Source organism: Coregonus clupeaformis, chromosome 21 (genome assembly GCF_020615455.1).
Source record: "Coregonus clupeaformis isolate EN_2021a chromosome 21, ASM2061545v1, whole genome shotgun sequence".
NCBI lineage: Eukaryota > Metazoa > Chordata > Actinopteri > Salmoniformes > Salmonidae > Coregonus > Coregonus clupeaformis.
This window is the reverse complement of record NC_059212.1, coordinates 30,357,651-30,380,276: the sequence shown is the minus strand read 5'-3', so window position 1 is coordinate 30,380,276 and position 22,626 is coordinate 30,357,651. Positions and strand designations below refer to the sequence as shown.

Below are 22,626 nucleotides of genomic sequence, written 5' to 3'. Positions count from 1 at the left end.
CACTGTGTGAGCACTGTGGTAATTTGGCAGAATATTCACCACCATATTTAAGATTTCCAAACAGCTGCTACTTCCCTGTTTTTAATCACAGCCATAAGCAAATTCAGTAGGCTTATAGTCTACTTCTGGAGAGATCAAAACCAAAAGGACCGTTGTTTTTTTAGAAACCATATTTGCCCGTAAGCTTTTTTCCTGGGAAAACAGAAGTGAATTCTCTAGTTTTGAGCCTCAAATGAGAAGTTGAAGATCCTATATGACGACTGCATTACAAATAGGCCTGTGCATGTGAATGTCTGTGTGTCTGTGTCAGGGTTTCAGTTAGGAAAATGAGGTGCTGGACATTTGACTGGCAAAATGTAAAAATTTTCGGACATTTGAGAAATCTGCCGGACCCATATGCATTGGGTGCGTGACTTGATTAGGGCGTCCACCCACGGTGCTCAGAATGATAGAAATCACATTTAGGTTATATGGTCATACATTTTTATAGAACTTGCAAGTCAAGGATGCAACGATGTGCGGTCCTTCTTACCGAATTCGGATGTGCACTTTTACTTTTCCTCAGCCAACAAGACGAGTAACGAACAGTAAAATCACTAGCCTATGCCAATTTACTATCCCCCATAGTATAAAAGTGTGCCTATTCTATTGGTCAGCTTGTCGAGAAAGAAATAGACTCTGGGACAGTTGTGGGAAGATAGATCCCAAATTCATACAACCAGTAGGCCTAGGCTACATAAACAACATGTTAAAAAGCAATGAGTCTGATGCAACAGATCAGAACGTTTAGTTTAAAATGTTGATAAACTATTATTTCTTCACATTATAGCGCCGCAATGTGCACAAGGCAGCACACAAATGTTTGTTCCATAATGCAATTAGCGGGAATTCGTTGTCAAAAGGGCCCTGCACATGTGTACAGTTTCATGTGACGAAAAATCTAATAGGCTACTTTGAAACAAGGTAAGACATGCCTCATAATATGTATTAAAAGATTTCGGGTTTCAAAAAATTAAGTTTATTTTTTCAAAATCCATAGCCTACTGTCTCCAGGTCATTGCAAAGTGGTGTGTGAGGTGAAGCCTGCCTTCCGTTGTTTGAGATGCTGCAGCAGCAGCTCTCGCACTGTCTGACAGATTTTCCGCTTAAAGGCTGTATCTGTATGCTGTAAGCGTGTGAATAAATAAGATACATAACGAATATACTTTGGTCTACACACACGCCAATTTAATTCCACTAAATTATGCAAATTTACCTATAGAACGATAAGCATGATCAGGCAAATGTATTTCCATCGACTGGTATTTCCATCAATGAATAGGCTAAAAAGCATTATTTTCCACAATTAGATTTTTTCTTCTCCTGGACAATTGGCCGGTGGCAATTTTATTTATCGCCTTTTCCCATTTTTATAGGCCAAAAGCTGGCTATTAACGGCTAACGGAAACTCAAGTCTGTGTGTGTTAAGTAGGAGGATCTATCCTATATTGGCAGTGATTAGCAACCAAAGCATGCCCCTGAAACCCCACCCTGGACAGGTGGCAGAACCTCACCCTGGCTCCCAGACATTCCAGACAGGCCTCTAGAGGGTTGGATTTCTCCCTGGCCATGTGGACTGGGCCTGGTCAGGGCCTGCTATTGGACATCTCTGCCTGGCTGAGGACTGACCAGAGTATTCATAGATGCCACAAGTGCCAGTTGCCTTAGTTTCAGTCACACATTCTCTCTCTCCCTCTCCCTCACTCTCCTCTTGTTCTCTTTCTGTCTTTCACACATGTATTGTAGACACACACCCAGTCAGAGGACCTCCGTTTCTCTCACTGTAGCCGCTATTTGTGTGTTTTGCTTTGACCCCCTCCGGGTCACAAACTGGCAAAGTTCTTTAGCGTCCAGCTGGCAAGACTTCGCTGCTAATTGTTTTCAAACCCGTATGCCACACAAACAAGCAAACGGCCGTATGGGGGCTCAACTCCAGGACACCCACACAGTGACGAACTCATTACTCAAAAACCAAAAGCATTCTCTCTCTGTGAGCTGGGGAGCTGGTCTGATTAATTGGATCCATTTATTTTCTCCTGACTCTCACATAGGCCAGGCAGCAATCACACACACACACACACACACACAGACATCACTCTGGTCTAGAGATGTTGACTCTATTGCTGCTTTTTGACTGAAACATCAGTGTTCCACTAGTGTATACACCCTTATGTTATACTAGGGACATTGTTTCCATAGCTAGGGCTGATAGTGAGGACTTGTGAAGAGCAGAATCAACAACCTCTGCATAATCAAAGCAGTTGCTTTGTGAAAAGGTGTTAAAGTTCATAGTTAGCCATTGTTATGTAAATGCAGGCTGAAAAGTACCAGTGGCCTGGCTTTGGCCCCAAGTGAGAGCAGGTCCGCCAGAGCCATGGCCCAAGTTAGACACTGTAGATGGAAGCACTCATCTGAGCCTTTTGGGTAAATCCTGGATGGAAATGCGCCATAAAAGTGGCTCTGATTGTTAATGCTTTTCAATGAACTTACTGTAGCTGTCAAAGTGTCAGTGACAGATATAGGACCTTAAGCCCTCTGTCGATCTGTTTCCAAGGGAAATGTTAAGTGAGGGGGAACGTGTTTCCTGTCCTGTCATTGAATTAACTGCTTTGTTGCACCCACGCAACTCTGTGCACAGTGCAAGTCCCCATCACCTTATGCATTTACATTTACGTCATTTAGCAGACGCTCTTATCCAGAGCGACTTACAAATTGGTGTATTCACCTTATAGCCAGTGGGATAACCACTTTACAATGTATTTTTCTTTTTCTTTTTTTTCTTTGTGGTGGGGTAAGTTGGGGTAGAAGGATTACTTTATCCTATCCCAGGTATTCCTTAAAGAGGTGTGGTTTCAAGTGTCTCCGGAAGGTGGTGAGTGACTCCGCTGTCCTGGCGTCGTGAGGGAGCTTGTTCCACCATTGGGGTGCCAGAGCAGCAAACAGTTTTGACTGGGCTGAGCGGGAACTGTGCTTCCGCAGAGGTAGGGGGGCCAGCAGGCCAGAGGTGGATGAACGCAATGCCCTCGTTTGGGTGTAGGGACTGATCAGAGCCTGAAGGTACGGAGGTGCCGTTCCCCTCACAGCTCCGTAGGTAAGCACCATGGTCTTGTAGCAGATGCGAGCTTCAACTGGAAGCCAGTGGAGTGTGCGGAGGAGCGGGGTGACGTGAGAGAACTTGGGAAGGTTTAACACCAGATGGGCTGCGGCATTCTGGATGAGTTGTAGGGGTTTAATGGCACAGGCAGGGAGCCCAGCCAACAGCGAGTTGCAGTAATCCAGACGGGAGATGACAAGTGCCTGGATTAAGACCTGTGCCGCTTCCTGTGTAAGGCAGGGTCAGTACTCTCCGAATGTTGTAGAGCATGAACCTACAGGATCGGGTCACCGCCTTGATGTTAGCGGAGAACGACAGGGTGTTGTCCAGGGTCACGCCAAGGCTCTTCGCACTCTGGGAGGAGGACACAACGGAGTTGTCAACCGTGATGGCGAGATCATGGAACGGGCAGTCCTTCCCCGGGAGGAAGAGCAGCTCCGTCTTACCGAGGTTCAGCTTGAGGTGGTGATCCGTCATCCACACTGATATGTCTGCCAGACATGCAGAGATGTGATTCGCCACCTGGTTATCAGAAGGGGGAAAGGAGAAGATTAGTTGTGTGTCGTCTGCGTAGCAATGATAGGAGAGGCCATGTGAGGATATGACAGAGCCAAGTGACTTGGTGTATAGCGAGAATAGGAGAGGGCCTAGAACTGAGCCCTGGGGGACACCAGTGGTGAGAGCATGTGGTGCGGAGACAGATTCTCGCCACACCACTTGGTAGGAGCGACCGGTCAGGTAGGACGCAATCCAAGAGTGAGCCGCGCCGGAGATGCCCAACTCGGAGAGGGTGGAGAGGAGGATCTGACGGTTCACAGTATCAAAGGCAGCAGACAGGTCTAGAAGGACAATAGCAGAGGAGAGAGAGTTAGCTTTAGCAGTGCGGAGAGCCTCCGTGACACAGAGAAGAGCAGTCTCAGTTGAATGACCAGTCTTGAAACCTGACTGGTTTGGATCAAGAAGGTCATTCTGAGAGAGATAGCAAGAGAGTTGGCTAAAGACGGCACGCTCAAGAGTTTTGGAGAGAAAAGAAAGAAGGGATACTGGTCTGTAGTTGTTGACATCAGAGGGATCGAGTGTTGGTTTTTTAAGAAGGGGTGCAACTCTCGCTCTCTTGAAAACGGAAGGGACATAGCCAGCGGTCAAGGATGAGTTGATGAGCGAGGTAAGGGAGAAGGTCACCGGAGATGGTCTGGAGAAGAGAGGAGGGGATAGGGTCAAGCGGGCAGATTGTTGGGTGGCCGGCCGTCACAAGTCGCAAGATTTCATCTGGAGAGAGAGGGGGGTAAAGAAGTCAAAGCATAGGGTAGGGCAGTGTGAGCAGGACCAGCAGTGTCATTTGTCTTAACAAACGAGGATCGGATGTCGTCAACCTTCTTTTCAAAATGGTTGACGAAGTCATCCACAGAGAGGGAGGAGAGGGGGGGAGGAGGATTCAGCAGGGAGGAGAAGGTGGCAAAGAGCTTCCTAGGGTTAGAGGCAGATGCTTGGAATTTAGAGTGGTAGAAAGTGGCTTTAGCAGCAGAAACAGATGAAGAAAATGTAGAGAGGAGGGAGTGAAAGATGCCAGGTCCGCAGGGAGTCTAGTTTTCCTCCATTTCCACTCGGCTGCCCGTAGCCCTGTTCTGTGAGCTCGCAATGAGTCGTCAAGCCACGGAGCAGGAGGGGAGGACCGAGCCGGGCCCGGAGGATAGGGGACATAGAGAGTCAAAGGATGCAGAAAGGAAGGAGAGGAGGGTTGAGGAGGCAGAATCAGGAGATTGAAGGGAGAAGGATTGAGCAGAGGGAAGAGATGATAGGATGGAAGAGGAGAGAGTAGCAGGAGAGAGAGAGCAAAGGTTGCGACGGCGCATTACCATCTGAGTAGGGACAGAGTGAGTAGTGTTGGAGGAGAGCGAGAGAGAAAAGGATACAAAGTAGTGGTCGGAGACATGGAGGGGAGTTGCAATGAGATTAGTAGAAGAACAGCATCTAGTAAAGATGAGGTCAAGCGTATTGCCTGCCTTGTGAGTAGGGGTGGACGGTGAGAGGGTGAGGTCAAAAGAGGAGAGGAGTGGAAAGAAGGAGGCAGAGAGAAATGAGTCAAAGGTAGACGTAGGGAGGTTGAAGTCACCCAGAACTGTGAGGGGTGAGCCATCCTTAGGAAAGGAACTTATCAAGGCGTCAAGCTCATTGATGAACTCTCCAAGGGAATCTGGAGGCCGATAAATGACAAGGATGTTAAGCTTGAATGGGCTAGTGACTTATAAACCCCCAAATGCGTTAAATCCTTTTGGGCCGGGTTTCCCGGGCACAGATTAAGCCAAATCCTGGACAAAAGCATGCTGTGGAGATTCTTCATTGAAAGTGCTTTTTAGTCCAGGACTCGGTTTAGCGCTTATCCTGTGTCTGGGAAACCAGCCCTTATGATTGAATTAAAATCCATCTTTGCTAGCCTACAGTTTTACTGGTGTTGTTCACATTGACACTGCTTATATAATTCATATTTGTTGGATATTCTACTGCTTTATGAGTGCAAATTAAACCGAATCAAATTGAAGGACTTGCTCTGCCTCTGGTCAAAGACCTCAGTCCTGAGAATGGGATGATGACATCAGATAGCAAATAGTCTTAAACCAACCAGTCGAGCATGGATGAGTTATGTAATGAGAATAGCCAGTGGCATGCATACCCCCCCAACCCCCCCTTACAACAGATGAATTTGTAACAGCAGTCTTCTGACTAAATGGTCACATCTACCTTAGTTTTTTTTCTCTTCAATAGACTGTTTGTAAGGGTTTCTGTGGACATGGTAGTTGGATATTCTTACAAGAAACACACAGAATACTCCAATTAGTTTTTTTACTCCTGCTTAGGAGAGGCTATTTTGTGGACTTTGTGGCCTTCTTGAATTCCCCTGAGAAATGTGGCAATTTCACACGGTAGCTAGCTACATTTGAACAGTAGCAGGTGAGAGAGGATTCTGTTCTCTTGGGTGTTGCAGCAGTGAAGCTTTGTGGTACATGATTTAATATGCATACAGAAATATATCCGTTAACGTGTACATTTCTTCTCTATACAGACTACCATTGTACAGTACAGTGCTATCATGGGACGAGGAAAACGTCAGTGGATGCAGTTTAATTCTTTTAGGTATTGAAGATTAATGACAGACGTTCAAGTGATGACACACTCTAGTTTAGTTTATTCTTTTGTCTCAAAATAACTTTAAGTCCCTGTATTTCGGAAATTATGAGTGATAAATTGTACCGGATGTCTGAAAGAAAAAAATATCTTATTCCCTCTTGTCTGTAATCTGTATATGGGAAAGTTGGCTGGATTCAGAAGGAGCTGTGCTGTTCACTCCCCCCCAGTCAATTAGTAAACTGGCACCGAGTGTCTTATTTGAGCTCTCAGCTCACATACCCATATGTTGAACATAAACAATGAATACATGCAGCCAGCCATCCTATTCAAAGCAGCCTACGCTCTGTCTGGATTACATTCCCACCTCGCCCACGTCTTCTATATTCCATATCTTTGTAACGCCGCCATGTGTGTGGAGCAATTTCCAACACAGCGCTGCGGCCAAAAGACGGCACATTATCATCTCTAGTCAAACACTATAAAAACATGTCTGTTTACTCTGTCATTACATCCGCGTTTGGATAGCCGGCTGTGTAAAAACAATTTGCTATCTGCCCTCGTCATTGCACTCTATCCTATTGTTCAACACAACTTATTGCTGTTGGAGTACATTACAGGGTTGTGGCCAGTTAACATGGAGGTGGGGGGGGGGGCAGCATTGGTTGTCTCCCAAATGGCACCCTATTCCCTATATAGTGCACTAGGGAATAGGGTGCCATTTGGGACACGGCCAATGACTGCCTCACTTGCGGCATAGTACATAAACCTCTGGGAATAGGGCCTCCTTTGGACTCAACCTTGTTAGTCCAAGGAGATTGATTAAGCCTGAAGGGTCGCCTATAGACCTATAGCACTTCCCACTTATGCTCAGTGACATGGGGGCATGACCTATGCACTCTGCTTTCTCCATAACTACCCTGCACCAATGCACCAACCAGACAGCTAGCCTAGCATCAGGCAGATGCACCCGGGGGGGTTGATGAACCTTGAATACAACACTTTAATATCTAATCCCAAAAAGCCCCCTTTGGCTTGCAATGACCTCATCAACTATAATTGCCTGCCTGCTATGTCTGCTACCTCCTAAAACATTGGCTGCATCCCAAATACCACCCTATTCCCTATATAGTGCACTATGGGCCCTGGTCAAAAGTAGTGCACTATATAGGGAATAGTGTGCCATTTGGGATGGAACCATCTCACCAGTAGGGAAAAGGTCACATCCTGCACAAGACATCCTGTAGGAGCAGTGAGGCAGTTAATGGACGCAAGGCAGTGCATCTCCATCATCACATAATGATGGGTTGACAGACAGCTGTGAATTAATTAAGCAATAAGGCCCGAGGGGGTGTGGTATGTGACCAATATACCACGCCTAAGGGCTGTTCTTATGCATGACGCAACGCGGATATACCACAAACCCCCGAGGTGCCTTATTGCTGTTATAAACTGGTTACCAAAGTAATTAGAACAGTAAAAATATTTTTGGGGTCATACCCGTGGTATACAGTCTGATATACCATGGCTTTCAGCCAATCACCATTCAGGGCTCAAACCACCCAGTTTATAATTATGAATAGATCATTTTGTAATGTCACATACTTTTGCAATAATTATATTGCTAGGTTAGGTAGACTATCAAGCTTGGTTTCAGGTATGCATTATTTCTTGGGCAAGGGAATTAAACCATTTATTTTATTGCTTTTCTTCTGACAAGGTTATGGGTTCACCTTCCCCAGTTTTGCATGTCATATAATCTATAGCATATTAATCTATATATAATGTAATTGCAATAGCATGCAGTAGCCTAATGGAGTGAAATCCATTCTTTGTTGCTTAGCAGAGGACAACCCTGCCCTCTACAGACAAGCTGTGATGACTTCACCTTATTTTCTCTGGGCTGAACAGAGTTGGTGCTAATTAAATTTCCTACCTAATGCTGGTTCCTCTCAGTCAGTGGGATCAACAATACAGCTGTGTCTCGTGATTATCTATTTTCTGTTAGGCAGCAGACTTTGATCAGTCATAATGAGGCACAAGCCAAAAAGCAGTTCACTTCACTATGGCATCCTATCAGTGCATACAAAAGGTGGTGTATAAAGTAAAGTTGAAAGAGTGAAGAGAATGTTCATTATAACCTGTTCCTTAACCTTTTTTTATTTAGCATCTTCCTGGTTTACCGTGGGATCTTCTGTGCTGCTTCCTCCCTCTAAGGTGTCTCTTCTCCCCTCTGTGCAGATGTAAAGGGACCACCCACACACCGCTTTTCCTGCGGCCAGTCGCCCTACTCCGAGACCAGTATGTGGGAGAGGAAGTACTGCATCCTGACTGATAGCCAGCTCATCCTGCTCAACAAGGAGGAAGAGGTGAGTGAAGTTCCTAATACTACCCCCCTTCTACCACCATGCACACACACCATTTCCCTTCTACCACCATGTACACACACCATTTCAGAGGGACAATGCAAGGTGTGGATAGTGGGGGGGCTGCATCTTGCATCGTATCTCTAAAAATCTATCCCATCTTCTGTGTGTGCAGGAAAAATTGTAATGAAAGAGAATACATTAATATTGTATATATGTCCCAGGCTGATCATGTTCCGAAGCTACTAGGAAAACTATTACTGTTTCAATAAACGAACTATAGAAATAAAAAATGATAAATGTGCTGATGATGCCCTACTTACAGTGCCTGCGGTTCTTCCCTCTCTGTGATTTTTCAGATGCCAGGTGAGGTGGTTGATAGTCCTACAGAGTCGTCAAAGGGCAGGAGTCTGCGTCGGACAGTCAGTGTTCCATCAGAGGGACAGTTCCCAGAGTTCCAGGCAGAGGGCGCCTCCATTCTAGGTAAGACGGCCACAGACTGGAGAGGAGGGAGCATTTACAGTGCATTCGGAAAGTATTCAGACCCCTTCCCCTTTTCCACATTTTGTTATGTTACAGCCTTATTCTAAAATGGATTAAATCAAACATTTTCCTCATCAATCTACACACAATACCCCATAATGACAAAGAGAAAACAGGTTTTTAGAATTTTATAAAAAAATAAAAAACGATACCTTATTTACATAAGTATTCAGAATCAAACTTGAGCTCAGGCGCATCCTGTTCCCATTGATCATCCTTGTGATGTTTCTACAACTTGATTGGAGTCCACCTGTGGTAAATTCAATTGATTGTACATGATTTGGAAAGGCACACACCTGTCTATGTAAGGTCCCAGAGCTGATGGTGCATGTCAGAGCATAAACCAAGCCATGAGGTTGAAGGAATTGTCCTTAGAGCTCAGAGATAGGATTGTGTTGAGGCATAGATCTGGGGAAGGGTACCAAAAAATGTCTGCAGCATTGAAGGTCCCCAAGAACACAGTGGCATCCATCATTCTTAAATGGAAGAAGTTTGGTACCACCAAGACTCTTCCTAGAGCTGGCCGCCCAGCCAATCTGAGCAATCGGGGGAGAATGGCCTTGGTCAGGGAGGTGACCAAGATCCCAAGCGTTGGTCCCATGTTTCATGAGCTGATATAAAAGGTCCCAGAAGTTTTCCAGATGCACGAAAAGCTTATTTTTCTCAAAATGTGTGCACAAATATGTTTACACCCTGTTAGTGAGCATTTCTCCTTTGCCAAGATAATCCATCCACCTGACAGGTGTGGCATATCAAGAAGCTGATTAAACACCATGATCATTAAACAGGTGCACCTTGTGCTGGGGACAATGAAAGGCCACTCTAAATTGTGCAGTTTTGTCACACAACACAATGCCACAGATGTCTCAAGTTTTGAGGGAGTGTGCAATTGGCATGCTGACTGTAGGAATGTCCACCAAAGCTGTTGCCAGAGAATTGAATGTAAATTTCACTACCAAAAGCCGCCTCCAACATAGTTTTAGAGAATTTGGCAGTACGTCCAACCGGCCTCACAACCACAGACCACGTGTAACCACGCCAGGCCAGGACCTCCACATCTGGCTTCTTCACCTGCGGGATCATCTGAGACCAGCCACCCGGACAGCTGATGAAACTGAGGAGTATATCTGTGTGTAATAAAGCCCTTTTGTGGAGAAAAACTCATTCTGATTGGCTGGGCCTAGCTCCCCAGTGGCTTGGCCTGGCTCCCAAGTGGGTGGGCCTATGCCCTCCTAGGCCCACCCATGGCTGCGCCCCTGCCCAGTCATGTGAAATCCATAGATTAGGGCCTAATACATTTATTTCAATTGACTGATTTTCTTATAGCAACTGTAACTCAGTAAACTCGTTGAAATTGTTGCATGTTGCGTTTATATTTTTGTTCAGTTTTTGTTCACCAATCTGTTACACCAATGCACTGACTTTGGGTGCGTCCCACGTATTATTGCACTCTATTCCCTATTTGGTGCACTACTTTGACCAGGGCCCATAGGGATCTGGTCAAAGTAGTGTACTAAATAGGGAATAGAGTACCATTTGGGATGCTAATTTCTTGTTAGCTTTAATGAGAGGATATGCTGCACACAGTAAATTCATTATAGACACAGGCCTTCCGCCATAGTTGATATAAATAAATACATGTTAGATGATTTTGAAATAGTTTTACTTATTTTCTACTAATTGTATGTTGGTAGTTTTATCAAATGACATTTTTGGAAATTGGAATCATGGTAATGACCTTTTTGATTTGAAGTAGAAAATAATGTATGCACTCACTAACTAAGTCGCTCTGGATAAGAGTGTCTGCTAAATGACTAAAATGTAATGATATGTGTGCACTGAGCAGTATTCAGTTATGATTGAGTACTTATAGTTTTTAAAATGCATACAGACACATCTGAACATTACTAACTGCTGCAACAAGAATTAAACTAGTCTGCAATTTTTTTATCTTCTCTCCAATGGCTCAAAATTCTTGATCTGGATGATGGTTGATCACTATCCATGTATCCCTCCTTGAGTTCGTAATACACACTCTGTGACAAAGAAGCAGTCTGCAAGTATGAAGAACAATGGCACAAACGCATCTGTTGGGTGGATAAAAAACTACAGCAGAGCTTTTTAGAAAATATGACAGAGCTGCAGCAGCAAGCATTATTATCAACTGAAATAACTTAATTCTCTCATGATGAGTCTGTGGACTGCTGCTGACCTCTTCCCTGCCTGGTGCGTGGTAAACTCCCAAAGGGAACAAAATGACAAGTTGTAATAATAACAAAATGATTGCTATGTCTTGTGTCTGTTTTCATGAGAATTTCATTTAATTTAGGCCGGTTAGTGTTTGCGTTCTGCTACTGTAGTCCGTAGTCCGTAGGCCGGGAAATGCTCTGTAGAGTAGGTGTCTTTGGGAATGTATCAGGGACAAAGCACCCTGTGTCCATTCTATCCATCCATCTCACAGGGTCCGAGTAGCATGGCTGACCCCACTGTCTTCATGTGGGCTTTTCTCAGCCAGGGCCTTCACTGGGGAAATCTGCGGGGGTGCGGCCGCTGGCTGGAGGGGTGCTGCCACTGGCTGGAGGGGTCCTGGGCTGAGGGGTCAGTGGGAACAGGGAAGGGGTCTTTGGGCTGGTTGTATTGTGACAGCAGCTGATGGGTAGAGGAATGAGGACGGACATGGGCTTACATCCCAAATGGCACTATCCCCTATATGGTTAAAAGTAGTGCACTATATAAGGAATAGGGTGCCATTTGAGATGCATGCAGCCCCTGTAACTCAGGGAGTCATCCACCCATGATGACCCTCTTAATGTTCTCTGTCCTGCCCTCAACCAGGGGAGAGGGGGTTATTTATATGTTAATCTGTGCTCTTGTTTGACAAAGTGCCTGCAATACTGGGTTTTAGGCCAATACTGGGATTCTATTGGCATTCAACTATCATTTTGATTGACATGTAGAGCAAACAAAAAAAGAGAGGAAACTTTCTGAGATTAATGAAAAGTCTTCCTTCTTTAATATTGTCCATTTATTTTCCTTTTGTTTTCAAAATATGGTGTTGAGAGATCCGCATTTAATAGAGCTCTGGGGACATAGCCTATATGGGTGTTTAGATGTATTCTACTAGGGAAATAATAGTTTTGCCACAATATTATTATATTCCTCCACCATTGGCATTTTTTTACATGACTAGTTTTTGTGACACATGACACTGACTTGCATTATTAGAGGGAAATCAGTGACATTTCTGGTACTTCTTGTCCCCCCCACCAAATAATTTACAGGTCATAAATCTCACTGCATTGAACCCATTGGTGCCTTCTAGGTTTGTATACAACAACAGTATTTTAATTCAAGCATTTCACTGACTTTTCCTGTACTCCACCTGTAACCTTGTAGTAACAGGGTCAATACAATACAGGTCGTTTGGTCAGCTGAAACCTGAGGTTGCTGCATCAATGAGATGAGATGACTCATATGGAAAGATTATGATATGCGTGTGAAAGTTTTTGACTTGACATTTCTGCAGGGCAACACACTTATTGACAAGTTTATATTCATGCGTATCCGTAAGTAACTTGTGATGTGATCCCATCAACTCTCCTGACTGTAAATAATCGCTTGATCATTTGCCGCACACCCCCTTTTTACTGAGGCGACTGATGGGCACAGGCTTCGTTCTGATGGGGATGTTCGACGATGCATCTTGAGTACGCATGTGGCTCGTAGATGGAAGGGCTGCTATTGTTGTGTTCATTTCAAAAGACTAGAGAAGAGAAAGGCTGTGTGGGTTTGACTGGTTTGGCCTCAGGCTTTTCTGCATTCCTGCATGTCTTGAAAGGAGACGAAATAACAGCCAGGACGAGATAGTAAACGAGCACTAGGATCTTGTGACATTGCTTGGTATATTTTCAGCGAAATGTGATTTCTGGATTGTAAACTATGGAATACATATGGGGTAAGTTCAAGTCGTTTTAATTAATATTTTTTACTTGCCAAACAATTCTAGAATACAAAGAGCAATCGTGTGAGAACTCTTGGGCCGCTACTCAGGAGGACCGTCTGTACTGTGGAGGTTTTGCAACATCATAAACTTTTCCATGCGCAACCTGTGACTTTTTGCCACCCGAAACAACACCTATGAATTTGTTTGGATTTCAATCAATTTGTCTAGTCTTTAGTCAGACACATTTAGGCTATGCCTCTGTTATATCCTTGTTGTAAGATACAATGTAACATAATTTGGCTATATGTAAAAACAGGTACTTTTAGCGTGTTGACAAGCACGTGATATTGGGGTCACGTAATCGCTCAAATTATTTAATATCTTTATTCTCCAAGGTTATTGTTTATCTGGCATCCTTAACTTGAACATAAGATAATAAACAATGGTTACTGTCATCTAGTGGGGGACATATGTTAATACATTTTCCGGTTCCTTGCACTTCGCTGCGGTTCTCTAACGGACACATTGTGGCAGTTATAGTTAGCCAAAATGTTGAACACTGTCTGGGTTTGACCACAGCTGTCCTTAGGTCGTTGCTTTTCCTTAGGTATGTCTGGAGAATGGATATTATCATTGACATTTCTACAGTACTCGGAGGCAATCTCATTACTTCACTTGGTTTGTCAATCAAAAGGTTGTTTATAATCGTTATGAAATGTATTTGCCAAATAGCATGTATTAAAGCCCATAGCATCTGTCAACTCTGTCACAACTCTTTTACTTACATTCTCTCCTTGGGGAAAACACTTATCTGTAATTACATTTATGTTGATTACTCTGCTCACAGCCAATGTTTACTGTATTTTGTTGCCAGATGACTGCATGCAATTCTTTTAAATAAAATGTAATTACAGAGAAGTGTCAGTACCTGCCACAAAGCATTCATGTGAAAATAGACAGGGCATGGAAACAGGTATGTAACAGTGGATAAAGTCAACAGCATTGCCTTGTTACCTGGACATATAACTGGTTCCATGGGTTGAGAGGAATTCCTTGTATAGTTGTAATACAGTTGGACAATGGATACATTGCAACTTTGTGGGTTTCCATGGCTGAGCAGCCACACACAAGCCTAAAATCACCATGCACAATGCCAAGTGTCGGCTGGAGTGGTGTAAAGCTCGCCACCATTGGACTTTGGAGCAGTGAAAACGCGTTCTCTGGAGTCACCATCTGGCAGACTGAGGGACGAATCTGGGTTTGGCCAATGCCAGGATAATGCTACCTGCCCCAATGCATAGTGCCAACTGTAAAGTTTGGTGGAGGAGGAATAATGGTCTGGGGCTGTTTTTCTTGGTTTCGGGCTGGGCCCCTTAGTTCCAGTGAAGGGAAATTTTAACGGTACAGCATACGATGACATTCTAGACGATTCTGTGCTTCCAACTTTGTGGCAACAGTTCGGGGAAGGCCGTTTCCTGTTTCAGCATGACAATGCCCCCGTACACAAAGCGAGGTCCATACAGGTTTGTCGATATCAGTGTGGAAGAACTTGACTGGCCTGCACAGAGCCCTGACCTCAACCCCATTGAACACCTTTGGGATGAATTGGAATGCCGACTGTGAGCCAGGCCTAATCGCCCAATATCAGTGCCCGACCTCACTAATGCTCTTGTGGCTGAATGAAAGCAAGTCCCCGCAGCAATGTTCCAATATCTAGTGGAAAGCCTTCCCAGAAGAGTGGAGGCAGTTATAGCAGCAAAGGGGGGACCAACTCCATATTAATGCCCATGATTTTGGAATGAGATGTTTGACGAGCAGGTGTCTACGTACTTTTGGTCATCAGGTGAATGATAATGGCAAGGAGAAGTAATCAACATTTTTAAAATGAATGGATTTGGTAGATAGTTTTTTGTTCTTTTGGTCTCCCCACATTATAATTGGAAGAGGAAGTGTAAACTCTAACAGCCTATTAGCTAGAAAGGTAACTCCATTCACATTTTTGCTATGAGCAGCTTTTTAGCTGGTTAAACAAAGGTGAGCCATGTGTTGGCAAAACTTCACATTCAAGTCAAGAAAGCTTACCATCAGCCAGCGGCACTTGCCAGTGTTTGCCAAGCCAGCCTTTATCTAGCACAGTATGTCAAGGTCACCACTCAGGGCTGTCTACAGGAGCTAGTGGTGAGGCAAGCAGTCGTCAGGCAGTCTGGTGGGGCCTGTGCTGCCTGCAGACAACATGGTCCAGTTCCAAATGGCACCCTATTCCCTAAATAGTGCACTACTTTTGACCAGGGCCCATCAAAAGTAATGCACGATATAGGGAATATGTTACCATTTTGAGACGCCTTGCCTCCTGCTGCATCTGTTCCTGAAAATCCAGTTAAACAATTGATTCGGTGCAGGCCTTCCTGAAATCAATATTGTGTTAAAAGATAAGCACAGGGTTAAAATGCATTGCCTGCCACGTGGGGAAATTAGGCCCCGGCTGGAATTAGAAATGATGCTTTCTGGGAGATTCCTACCAGAACCCCGTTTATACCAGGTAGCTGCTAGCCTAATCATCTGGGCCGTATTCATAAAGCATCTCAGAGTAGGAGTGCGAATCTAGGATCAGGTCCACCATGTCCATTCATTAGCCTATGATCTTAGATCCTCCTTGTTAGCATGTACAATAGTTGGTATGGTAGGCTATTTGTATGCTGTTTCTACTTCAAGGTGCTCCATTATTTCCAAACATAAGGGGGTAAGAAATCACAATGTAGCATGCATGCTATTGAACATAATAATAATATAATAATATGCCATTTAGCAGACGCTTTTATCCAAAGCGACTTACAGTCATGCGTGCATAATTTTTTTTTTGTGTATGGGTGGTCCCGGGGATTGAACCCACTACCTTGGCGTTAGAAGCGCCGTGCTCTACCAGCTGAGCTACAGAGGACCATCATATGGTTTCAATAGATCACAATTAATTTGATGCAACTAAAGGTTAAAGATGAAAATGTCTTGAAAACATCCTTCTTGTTTGCTGCTCCTTTGGCCACTCACCACTTCATTGTGCTTGCGATATCTGATATGAAGTGTGGATGGTGATCATCAATAATTCATATTTCGAAGTACTTGGGGCTATTATTGAACTTAGCCCAGCCCCAAGTTCGTGCTTAACTCTCAACGCCCACACCATTGTTGCTACTGCATGATATGGAAATCATATTCCCAGAGGATAATTCTGCAGTTTAAGTAACTTTCAGTGTTGTGTAACTTGGGTCATATGTTGCACAATGGTCAACAATGTAGGATTTCCCTAGCAAAATTATGCAGCCGAACATGTACTAAACCTCTGAGGTAGAGGACAAGGCACTGCTGCGCTGTTCAAATACTGTTACCGGGGATTGCTGATCCACAAATCTGTGTTGTTTGTTGTTGTTGTTTTTCCAAGTTGACTCCCAACCACTGCACATTTTTACAGCTGAGTTTTTGGACTAATGAGGGATAGTTCAAAGAACAGCTTTTTAGCAAGGGTCTGGAGTTTTATCTGTGTGGAATGCTGCATAGTAACTTTGTAAATGAACACGAACTCAGTCTTTGTCATCTTTTTGTGCATAATGAGAAATCTGGCTGGATCTTGCAGTTGGGCCTAACTAGTGGAAATTTCTAATTTTCTAATTCATTTTTAGACAAAGTGGTGAATCACTGCAGCTTGTGGCAAATCTTCCAATTTTGCAAATTGCCATTTCCGACTGACGATAAGGATGGTCTTGTACAGGGGGTTCATATATTTTTGGTTTCTCTCTCTCTCTCCTCCCACCCTTTTCCCTCTCTCTATCTCTCTCTCTCTCTCTCTCCCCCCACCACCCCTGTCCCTCTCTGTCCCTCACCCCTGTCCCTCACACACAATGATGAGAAAGCCCCCAGGGTTGTGTCCTACATCAGTCGAATAAGGCAGCAAGTTATTTTGTAATTAGCCTTAAAGCGTGGCTCTAAATTTGTCCTGTATGTCCTGTGGTTCCAGCAGTGAGGCTGCATTTCAGCTGCAGTAGCAGTCCAGCAGATGCTTCAGTACACAGAGAGAGGTAGAAGGAGAACGAGGGAGGGAGGGAGGGAGGGAGGGAGGGAGAGAGCGCGACTGAAGAGGGATGTACTTGCAGTACTGTTCTGTTATGCTGAGAGGAATGGTGGAGTGCAGTTACAGCAATTGATTGAATAAATGCGGTAAAATCTCTTCCACTGCTGGCATGCCAAGAAGGAGAGTCTGATGAAGTGAAGGTTAGAATTGCTGCCAAGAGGAGAGAGCGAGCGAGAGTGTGATAGGGAAAGGAAGAAGGAGAGGGAGGTATATAGCGGAGGGAGACTCCAAGAGAGAAGGGGAGTGAGAGTGGGACCAGGAGAAGCATAGAGTGCTAGTTCAGGGAGAAATACGTGGGATGCCAGACTGCAGGAACAAAACTAGTTCATTAAGAAAACTGAGATCCTGGGATGATCTTGGAAAAATCTGAGTTCAATGGGATGGCTTGATAGTACTGTAGAAGATGGACAGTTAAAGGGAAATGACTTTGCCTCATTAGCTGATGGTGATGGTCTGTGTTTAGCCAATCGGATGCTGGCTGACCCTGTCCATCTCATCCTCAAATGATGGGGAACAGCTGTGACCGAGGTACAGATTCACTCTCCTGTCTTTTTTCTATAGACTCTATTGTTTGAAATTAAGTTGATTATTCATGCTTAAATCTCATATGTGCAGAGCACCATCGTTTAAAAGCCGTTATGTTCGGTTCTGAAGTTTGTCTGTTTCTTTTCATTTAGGTTCTATACTGTATACATGTAATGCTCCATATGATGGGTTTGCTAGCATCTTTCACGAACACTGAACTGAAGATGTGCGTAACTTCTTTGATCATCTTTACTTTGTGCTGTTTGTCAATGTCCATAGTTGTTATTAAGCAGTAAGGATGTGCATGAAGTTTGATAGGTGTCTCTCTCCCTCCAAGCCACCCCCAGCCAGAGGGCTCAGGCTCCTTGCTCACAGGAAAAAAAACGGCCTCCAAATTCGCTCCATTCATCCTTTTGTTTAAAATCACAATTTAACCAACACCCATCGCTTTTTGAGACTACATAGACATACCATTTTGATTTCAAATATTGAAACCAAACCATATGATTTGAATGAAAAGTATTTTAATAAACAACATGAAAAGGTGACTGTAAGAAGCTCTCATCATTTTAAATAGGCTACATGTTGTATTAAACTGCATATAAACACTCTAAATAGGTCAGGAGCCAAAACAGGTAGCCTAAGAAGGAACAAAAAAATATTATTTAGGCTGTATCGTTAGCCTATTATTTCAATTATTTCAAGGCTATAGCCTACAAATAAATAAATTGTGAAGCATTTGCGAGTGCGACACACTAGGCTGGCAGGAACATTAAGCACTCAACATTTAAACAAAATGTTGTCTTATTAAATCATTATAGTCTATAAATTGCACATATAGGCTGTGACTTACTTAGAATTAAATAAAAATGAAATGAAAAATGCCTCACTGCTCTAGATTGTAGAGGAAAACAGGGCAATTCAAGTTGGTGCAACGAAATTAATGTCACAACGTAGTTTTCTTTGCCTTATATCATTATAAATTATATAGAATGAATCATTCCAACCTTATTATAACCTGAATATACTTGTACTTGACAATGTTGATGAAAATAAGAATGTTAATTTGCTGTGACCGTTGCTAGTTTAGACCGCACCGTTCTTGATTGTATCTCATCCATATTTGGAGTTGGGAGGTGGTAACATTTGGAGGTGTTTCCGCAGGTTGGACCAATAAAAATCAAATTAATACCCTCGTCATTTTCATCTTCAGATCCTTGGCTTTCATTGGCTATATTGGCGATCAATCTACGTTGAGGGGCTGTTTCTATGGTGATTTCTAAAGGGAAAGACACAACGAAAACAGGAATAGATTGTTTTCGCGGAGGGTGGATATTGAAATTCAGTCGGTTAGCTTTGTTAATAAATATATATTAAGTCCCTATTTCGTTTTGTATTCAGCGGATTTCATTTAGAAAAAGCCAATGTTTTCTCTCACGAACATGCAGCCACAAGTTAGCGTGTCAGTTGACATTCGAAGTTAGCGCCGTTCTGCCGTGGAGCAGTGCCACAGAGTTCTATTGAGCAGTGACCACTTTATGATCATGCCCATGATGATATTACATTAACTCTAAACATGCAAAATTCTCTGAGAAAATCATCTAACTTCTAACATGGGGTTTGGACTATAGTTTTTTTCTCTCTATTGAATGGACATATTTTTATAAACCTTCAATGAATTAATCATTTTATGGGTGAACACCCTACTTATTAGGCTCAGTGCCTTTAGAATTCACTTTTAGAAACACGAGTTTGGCCAGATTCTCTCGCTTCAGGCTCATGCGATGGTGCCTGCAGAGGCCAGCAGTGGAGAATACACTCTGTACTCGCAGAGCCACTGGGGATGCTAAACACCCTTCGGGCCACTCTTGCCAGGCGGGGGTAGGGATACAGAGTTGTCTTTCCAAAAGGTGATAACGTCCTCGTCTGCGTTGCTTCTCATGGCCATTAGGTACTCCTCTACCTCTTCTTTCTTGTTTATAGAGGACCACTGCTGCTGAATGAAGTAGAAGCCAAACATGTGAGGGCACTTTTGGGCACTTCGTTTTGCTCAGGGGCAGGGTTAGGTGCTGCTGGTGCCAGAGCAGCGAACAGTTTTGACTGGGCTGAGCGGGAACTGTGCTTCCGCAGAGGTAGGGGGGCCAGCAGGCCAGAGGTGGATGAACGTAATGCCCTCGTTTGGGTGTAGGGACTGATCAGAGCCTGAAGGTACGGATGTGCCGTTCCCCTCACAGCTCCGTAGGCAAGCACCATGGTCTTGTAGCAGATGCGAGCTTCAACTGGAAGCCAGTGGAGTGTGCGGAGGAGCGGGGTGACGTGAGAGAACTTGGGAAGGTTGAACACCAGACGGGCTGCAGCGTTCTGGATAAGTTGAATGGGTTTAATGGCACAGGCAGGGAGCCCAGCCAACAGCGAGTTGCAGTAATCCAGATGGGAGATGACAAGTGCCTGGATTAGGACCTGTGCAGCTTCCTGTGTAAGGCAGGGTCGTACTCTGCGAATGTTGTAGAGCATGAACCTACAGGATCGGGTCACCGCCTTGATGTTAGCGGAGAACGACAGGGTGTTGTCCAGGGTCATGCCCAGGCTCTTTGCACTCTGGGAGAAGGACACAACGGAGTTGTCAACCGTGATGGCGAGATCATGGAACGGGCAGTCCTTCCCCGGGAGGAAGAGCAGCTCCGTCTTGCCGAGGTTCAGCTTGAGGTGGTGATCCGTCATCCACACTGATATGTCTGCCAGACATGCAGAGATGTGATTCGCCACCTGGTTATCAGAAGGGGGAAAGGAGAAGATGAATTGTGTGTCGTCTGCGTAGCAATGATGGGAAAGGCCATGTGAGGATATGACAGAGCCAAGTGACTTGGTGTATAGCGAGAATAGGAGAGGGCCTAGAACTGAGCCCTGGGGGACACCAGTGGTGAGAGCACGTGGTGCGGAGACAGATTCTCGCCACGCCACCTGGTAGGAGCGACCTGTCAGGTAGGACGCAATCCAAGAGTGAGCCGTGCCAGAGATGCCCAACTCGGAGAGGGTGGAGAGGAGGATCTGATGGTTCACAGTATCAAAGGCAGCAGATAGGTCCAGAAGGATGAGAGCAGAGGAGAGAGAGTTAGCTTTAGCAGTGCGGAGAGCCTCCGTGACACAGAGAAGAGCAGTCTCAGTTGAATGAGCAGTCTTGAAACCTGACTGGTTTGGATCAAGGAGGTAATTCTGAGAGAGATAGCAAGAGAGTTGGCTAAAGACGGCATGCTCAAGAGTTTTGGAGAGAAAATAAAGAAGGGATACTGGTCTGTAGTTGTTGACATCGGAGGGATCGAGTGTAGGTTTTTTGAGAAGGGGTGCAACTCTCGCTCTCTTGAAGACGAAAGGGACATAGCCAGCGGTCAAGGATGAGTTGATGAGCGAGGTGAGGTAAGGGAGAAGGTCTCTGGAAATGGTCTGGAGAAGAGAGGAGGGGATAGGGTCAAGCGGGCAGGTTGTTGGGCAGCCGGCCGTCACAAGTCGCAAGATTTCATCTGGAGAGAGAGGGGAGAAAGAAGTCAAAGCATAGGGTAGGGCAGTGTGAGCAGGACCAGCGGTGTCATTTGACTTAACAAACGAGGATCGGATGTCGTCAACCTTCTTTTCAAAATGGTTGACGAAGTCATCCACAGAGAGGGAGGAGGGGGAGGAGGGGGGGGGGATTCAGAAGGAAGGAGAAGGTGGCAAAGAACTTCTTAGGGTTAGAGGCAGATGCCTCTGTTTCCTTCACAAGGAGGTCGCACCAGCTCATCCCTTATCACCCACTCAGTTTTAAACCTGGGGTCCAGGACAGCGGCTAGGACAAGATGTTTATCATTCTAGTACTGCCTGTACCAAGTGGAGACGTTATCTGATAGTGTTTCTGGAAAAGCAGCAATGTCTATGGACTGAGACACGGTAGTCAACAGTTTATTTATTCCAGACACGGCAGGGAGAATCATGCACAGGGTCCCCAACTCGTTCTGCATATTATCGGTGAGGTCAGCTAGTGGTGTCAGAACCTCCACCAGGACCTGTAGCCGACGCACTTCATTTAGGGTGAGTTTTGCATCGGAGGTAGACTTCGGTCTCTTTCGAACAACTTCAACACAGATTCAATCATGCGTAATTGGCTGTTCCATCTTGTCATGCAGGCTGATGTGGGATGCTCTCCCAATCTGTCCCTTTCCTCTGTGTTCAATGTACTCTTCCTAACACTTTTCACAAGTTTCCCCACTTTCTGGATCAGTCCACTAACCCCATCATGGCGTTGCTGCTGCGTCTTGTTCTCTATAAATATACATTAAAGCTTAATTAGCCTAATGATAGCCTACCTTAAATTAGCACCAAAATAAGCCTAGACACATAAACAACACAGAACAGTTGAATTGTTATGAACACACCCTTCTGTCTGTCTCCAACTGTTTAAACAGCATGCTAGCCTGTCCACTTTGTTCAGATGTTGAAATCAAGTTGCCTACCTTATTTCTCAAAATAAGAACGAGTTGCCAATTCCTTATATAATTGTGATTTATGCGTATTGTACATTTATATAAAAATACTAAACAGCTAGTATAACAGTCTTTGACTAAACCCGCGCGCGACGAACTGAGCATGAATTTTCCAGAATCAATGTTCATTGATACTCCTGTTTTAGTAGTGTGTGCTCTGCGCACAATTTGAGTAGTTGAGACATAAAAAGGGTATCGTTAGAAAGGTTAACTTAAACTCTATTACAGTAAAATAATGTCTCAATGTCCATATGACCGATTCTGTTGGACCAAACCTCAAATGCAAATAGTGAGTTGAAAACACTTGTCGGAGAGGAAGAAGTAATCTCTGAACTTTGTTGGTGTGAGTGGCAGGG

General features: G+C 44.5%; 1 protein-coding gene across 6 annotated transcripts in view; it reads left to right on the top strand.

Moving 5' to 3' along the window:
* Positions 1 to 22,626, top strand: part of LOC121535202 (ras GTPase-activating protein nGAP) — a 114,656-nt gene that overhangs the window by 41,182 nt on the left and 50,848 nt on the right. For 5 of the 6 annotated variants that reach the window (XM_041842027.2, XM_041842025.2, XM_041842024.2 and 2 more), the window contains exons 2-3: positions 8,498 to 8,625; positions 8,982 to 9,105. In XM_041842027.2, the coding sequence (XP_041697961.2) occupies positions 8,498 to 8,625; positions 8,982 to 9,105 (252 nt within the window). Of the gene's footprint in view, positions 1 to 8,497; positions 8,626 to 8,981; positions 9,106 to 12,775; positions 13,121 to 22,626 lie in introns of those variants that run through there. The other variant, XM_041842028.2, reaches the window with a different exon arrangement.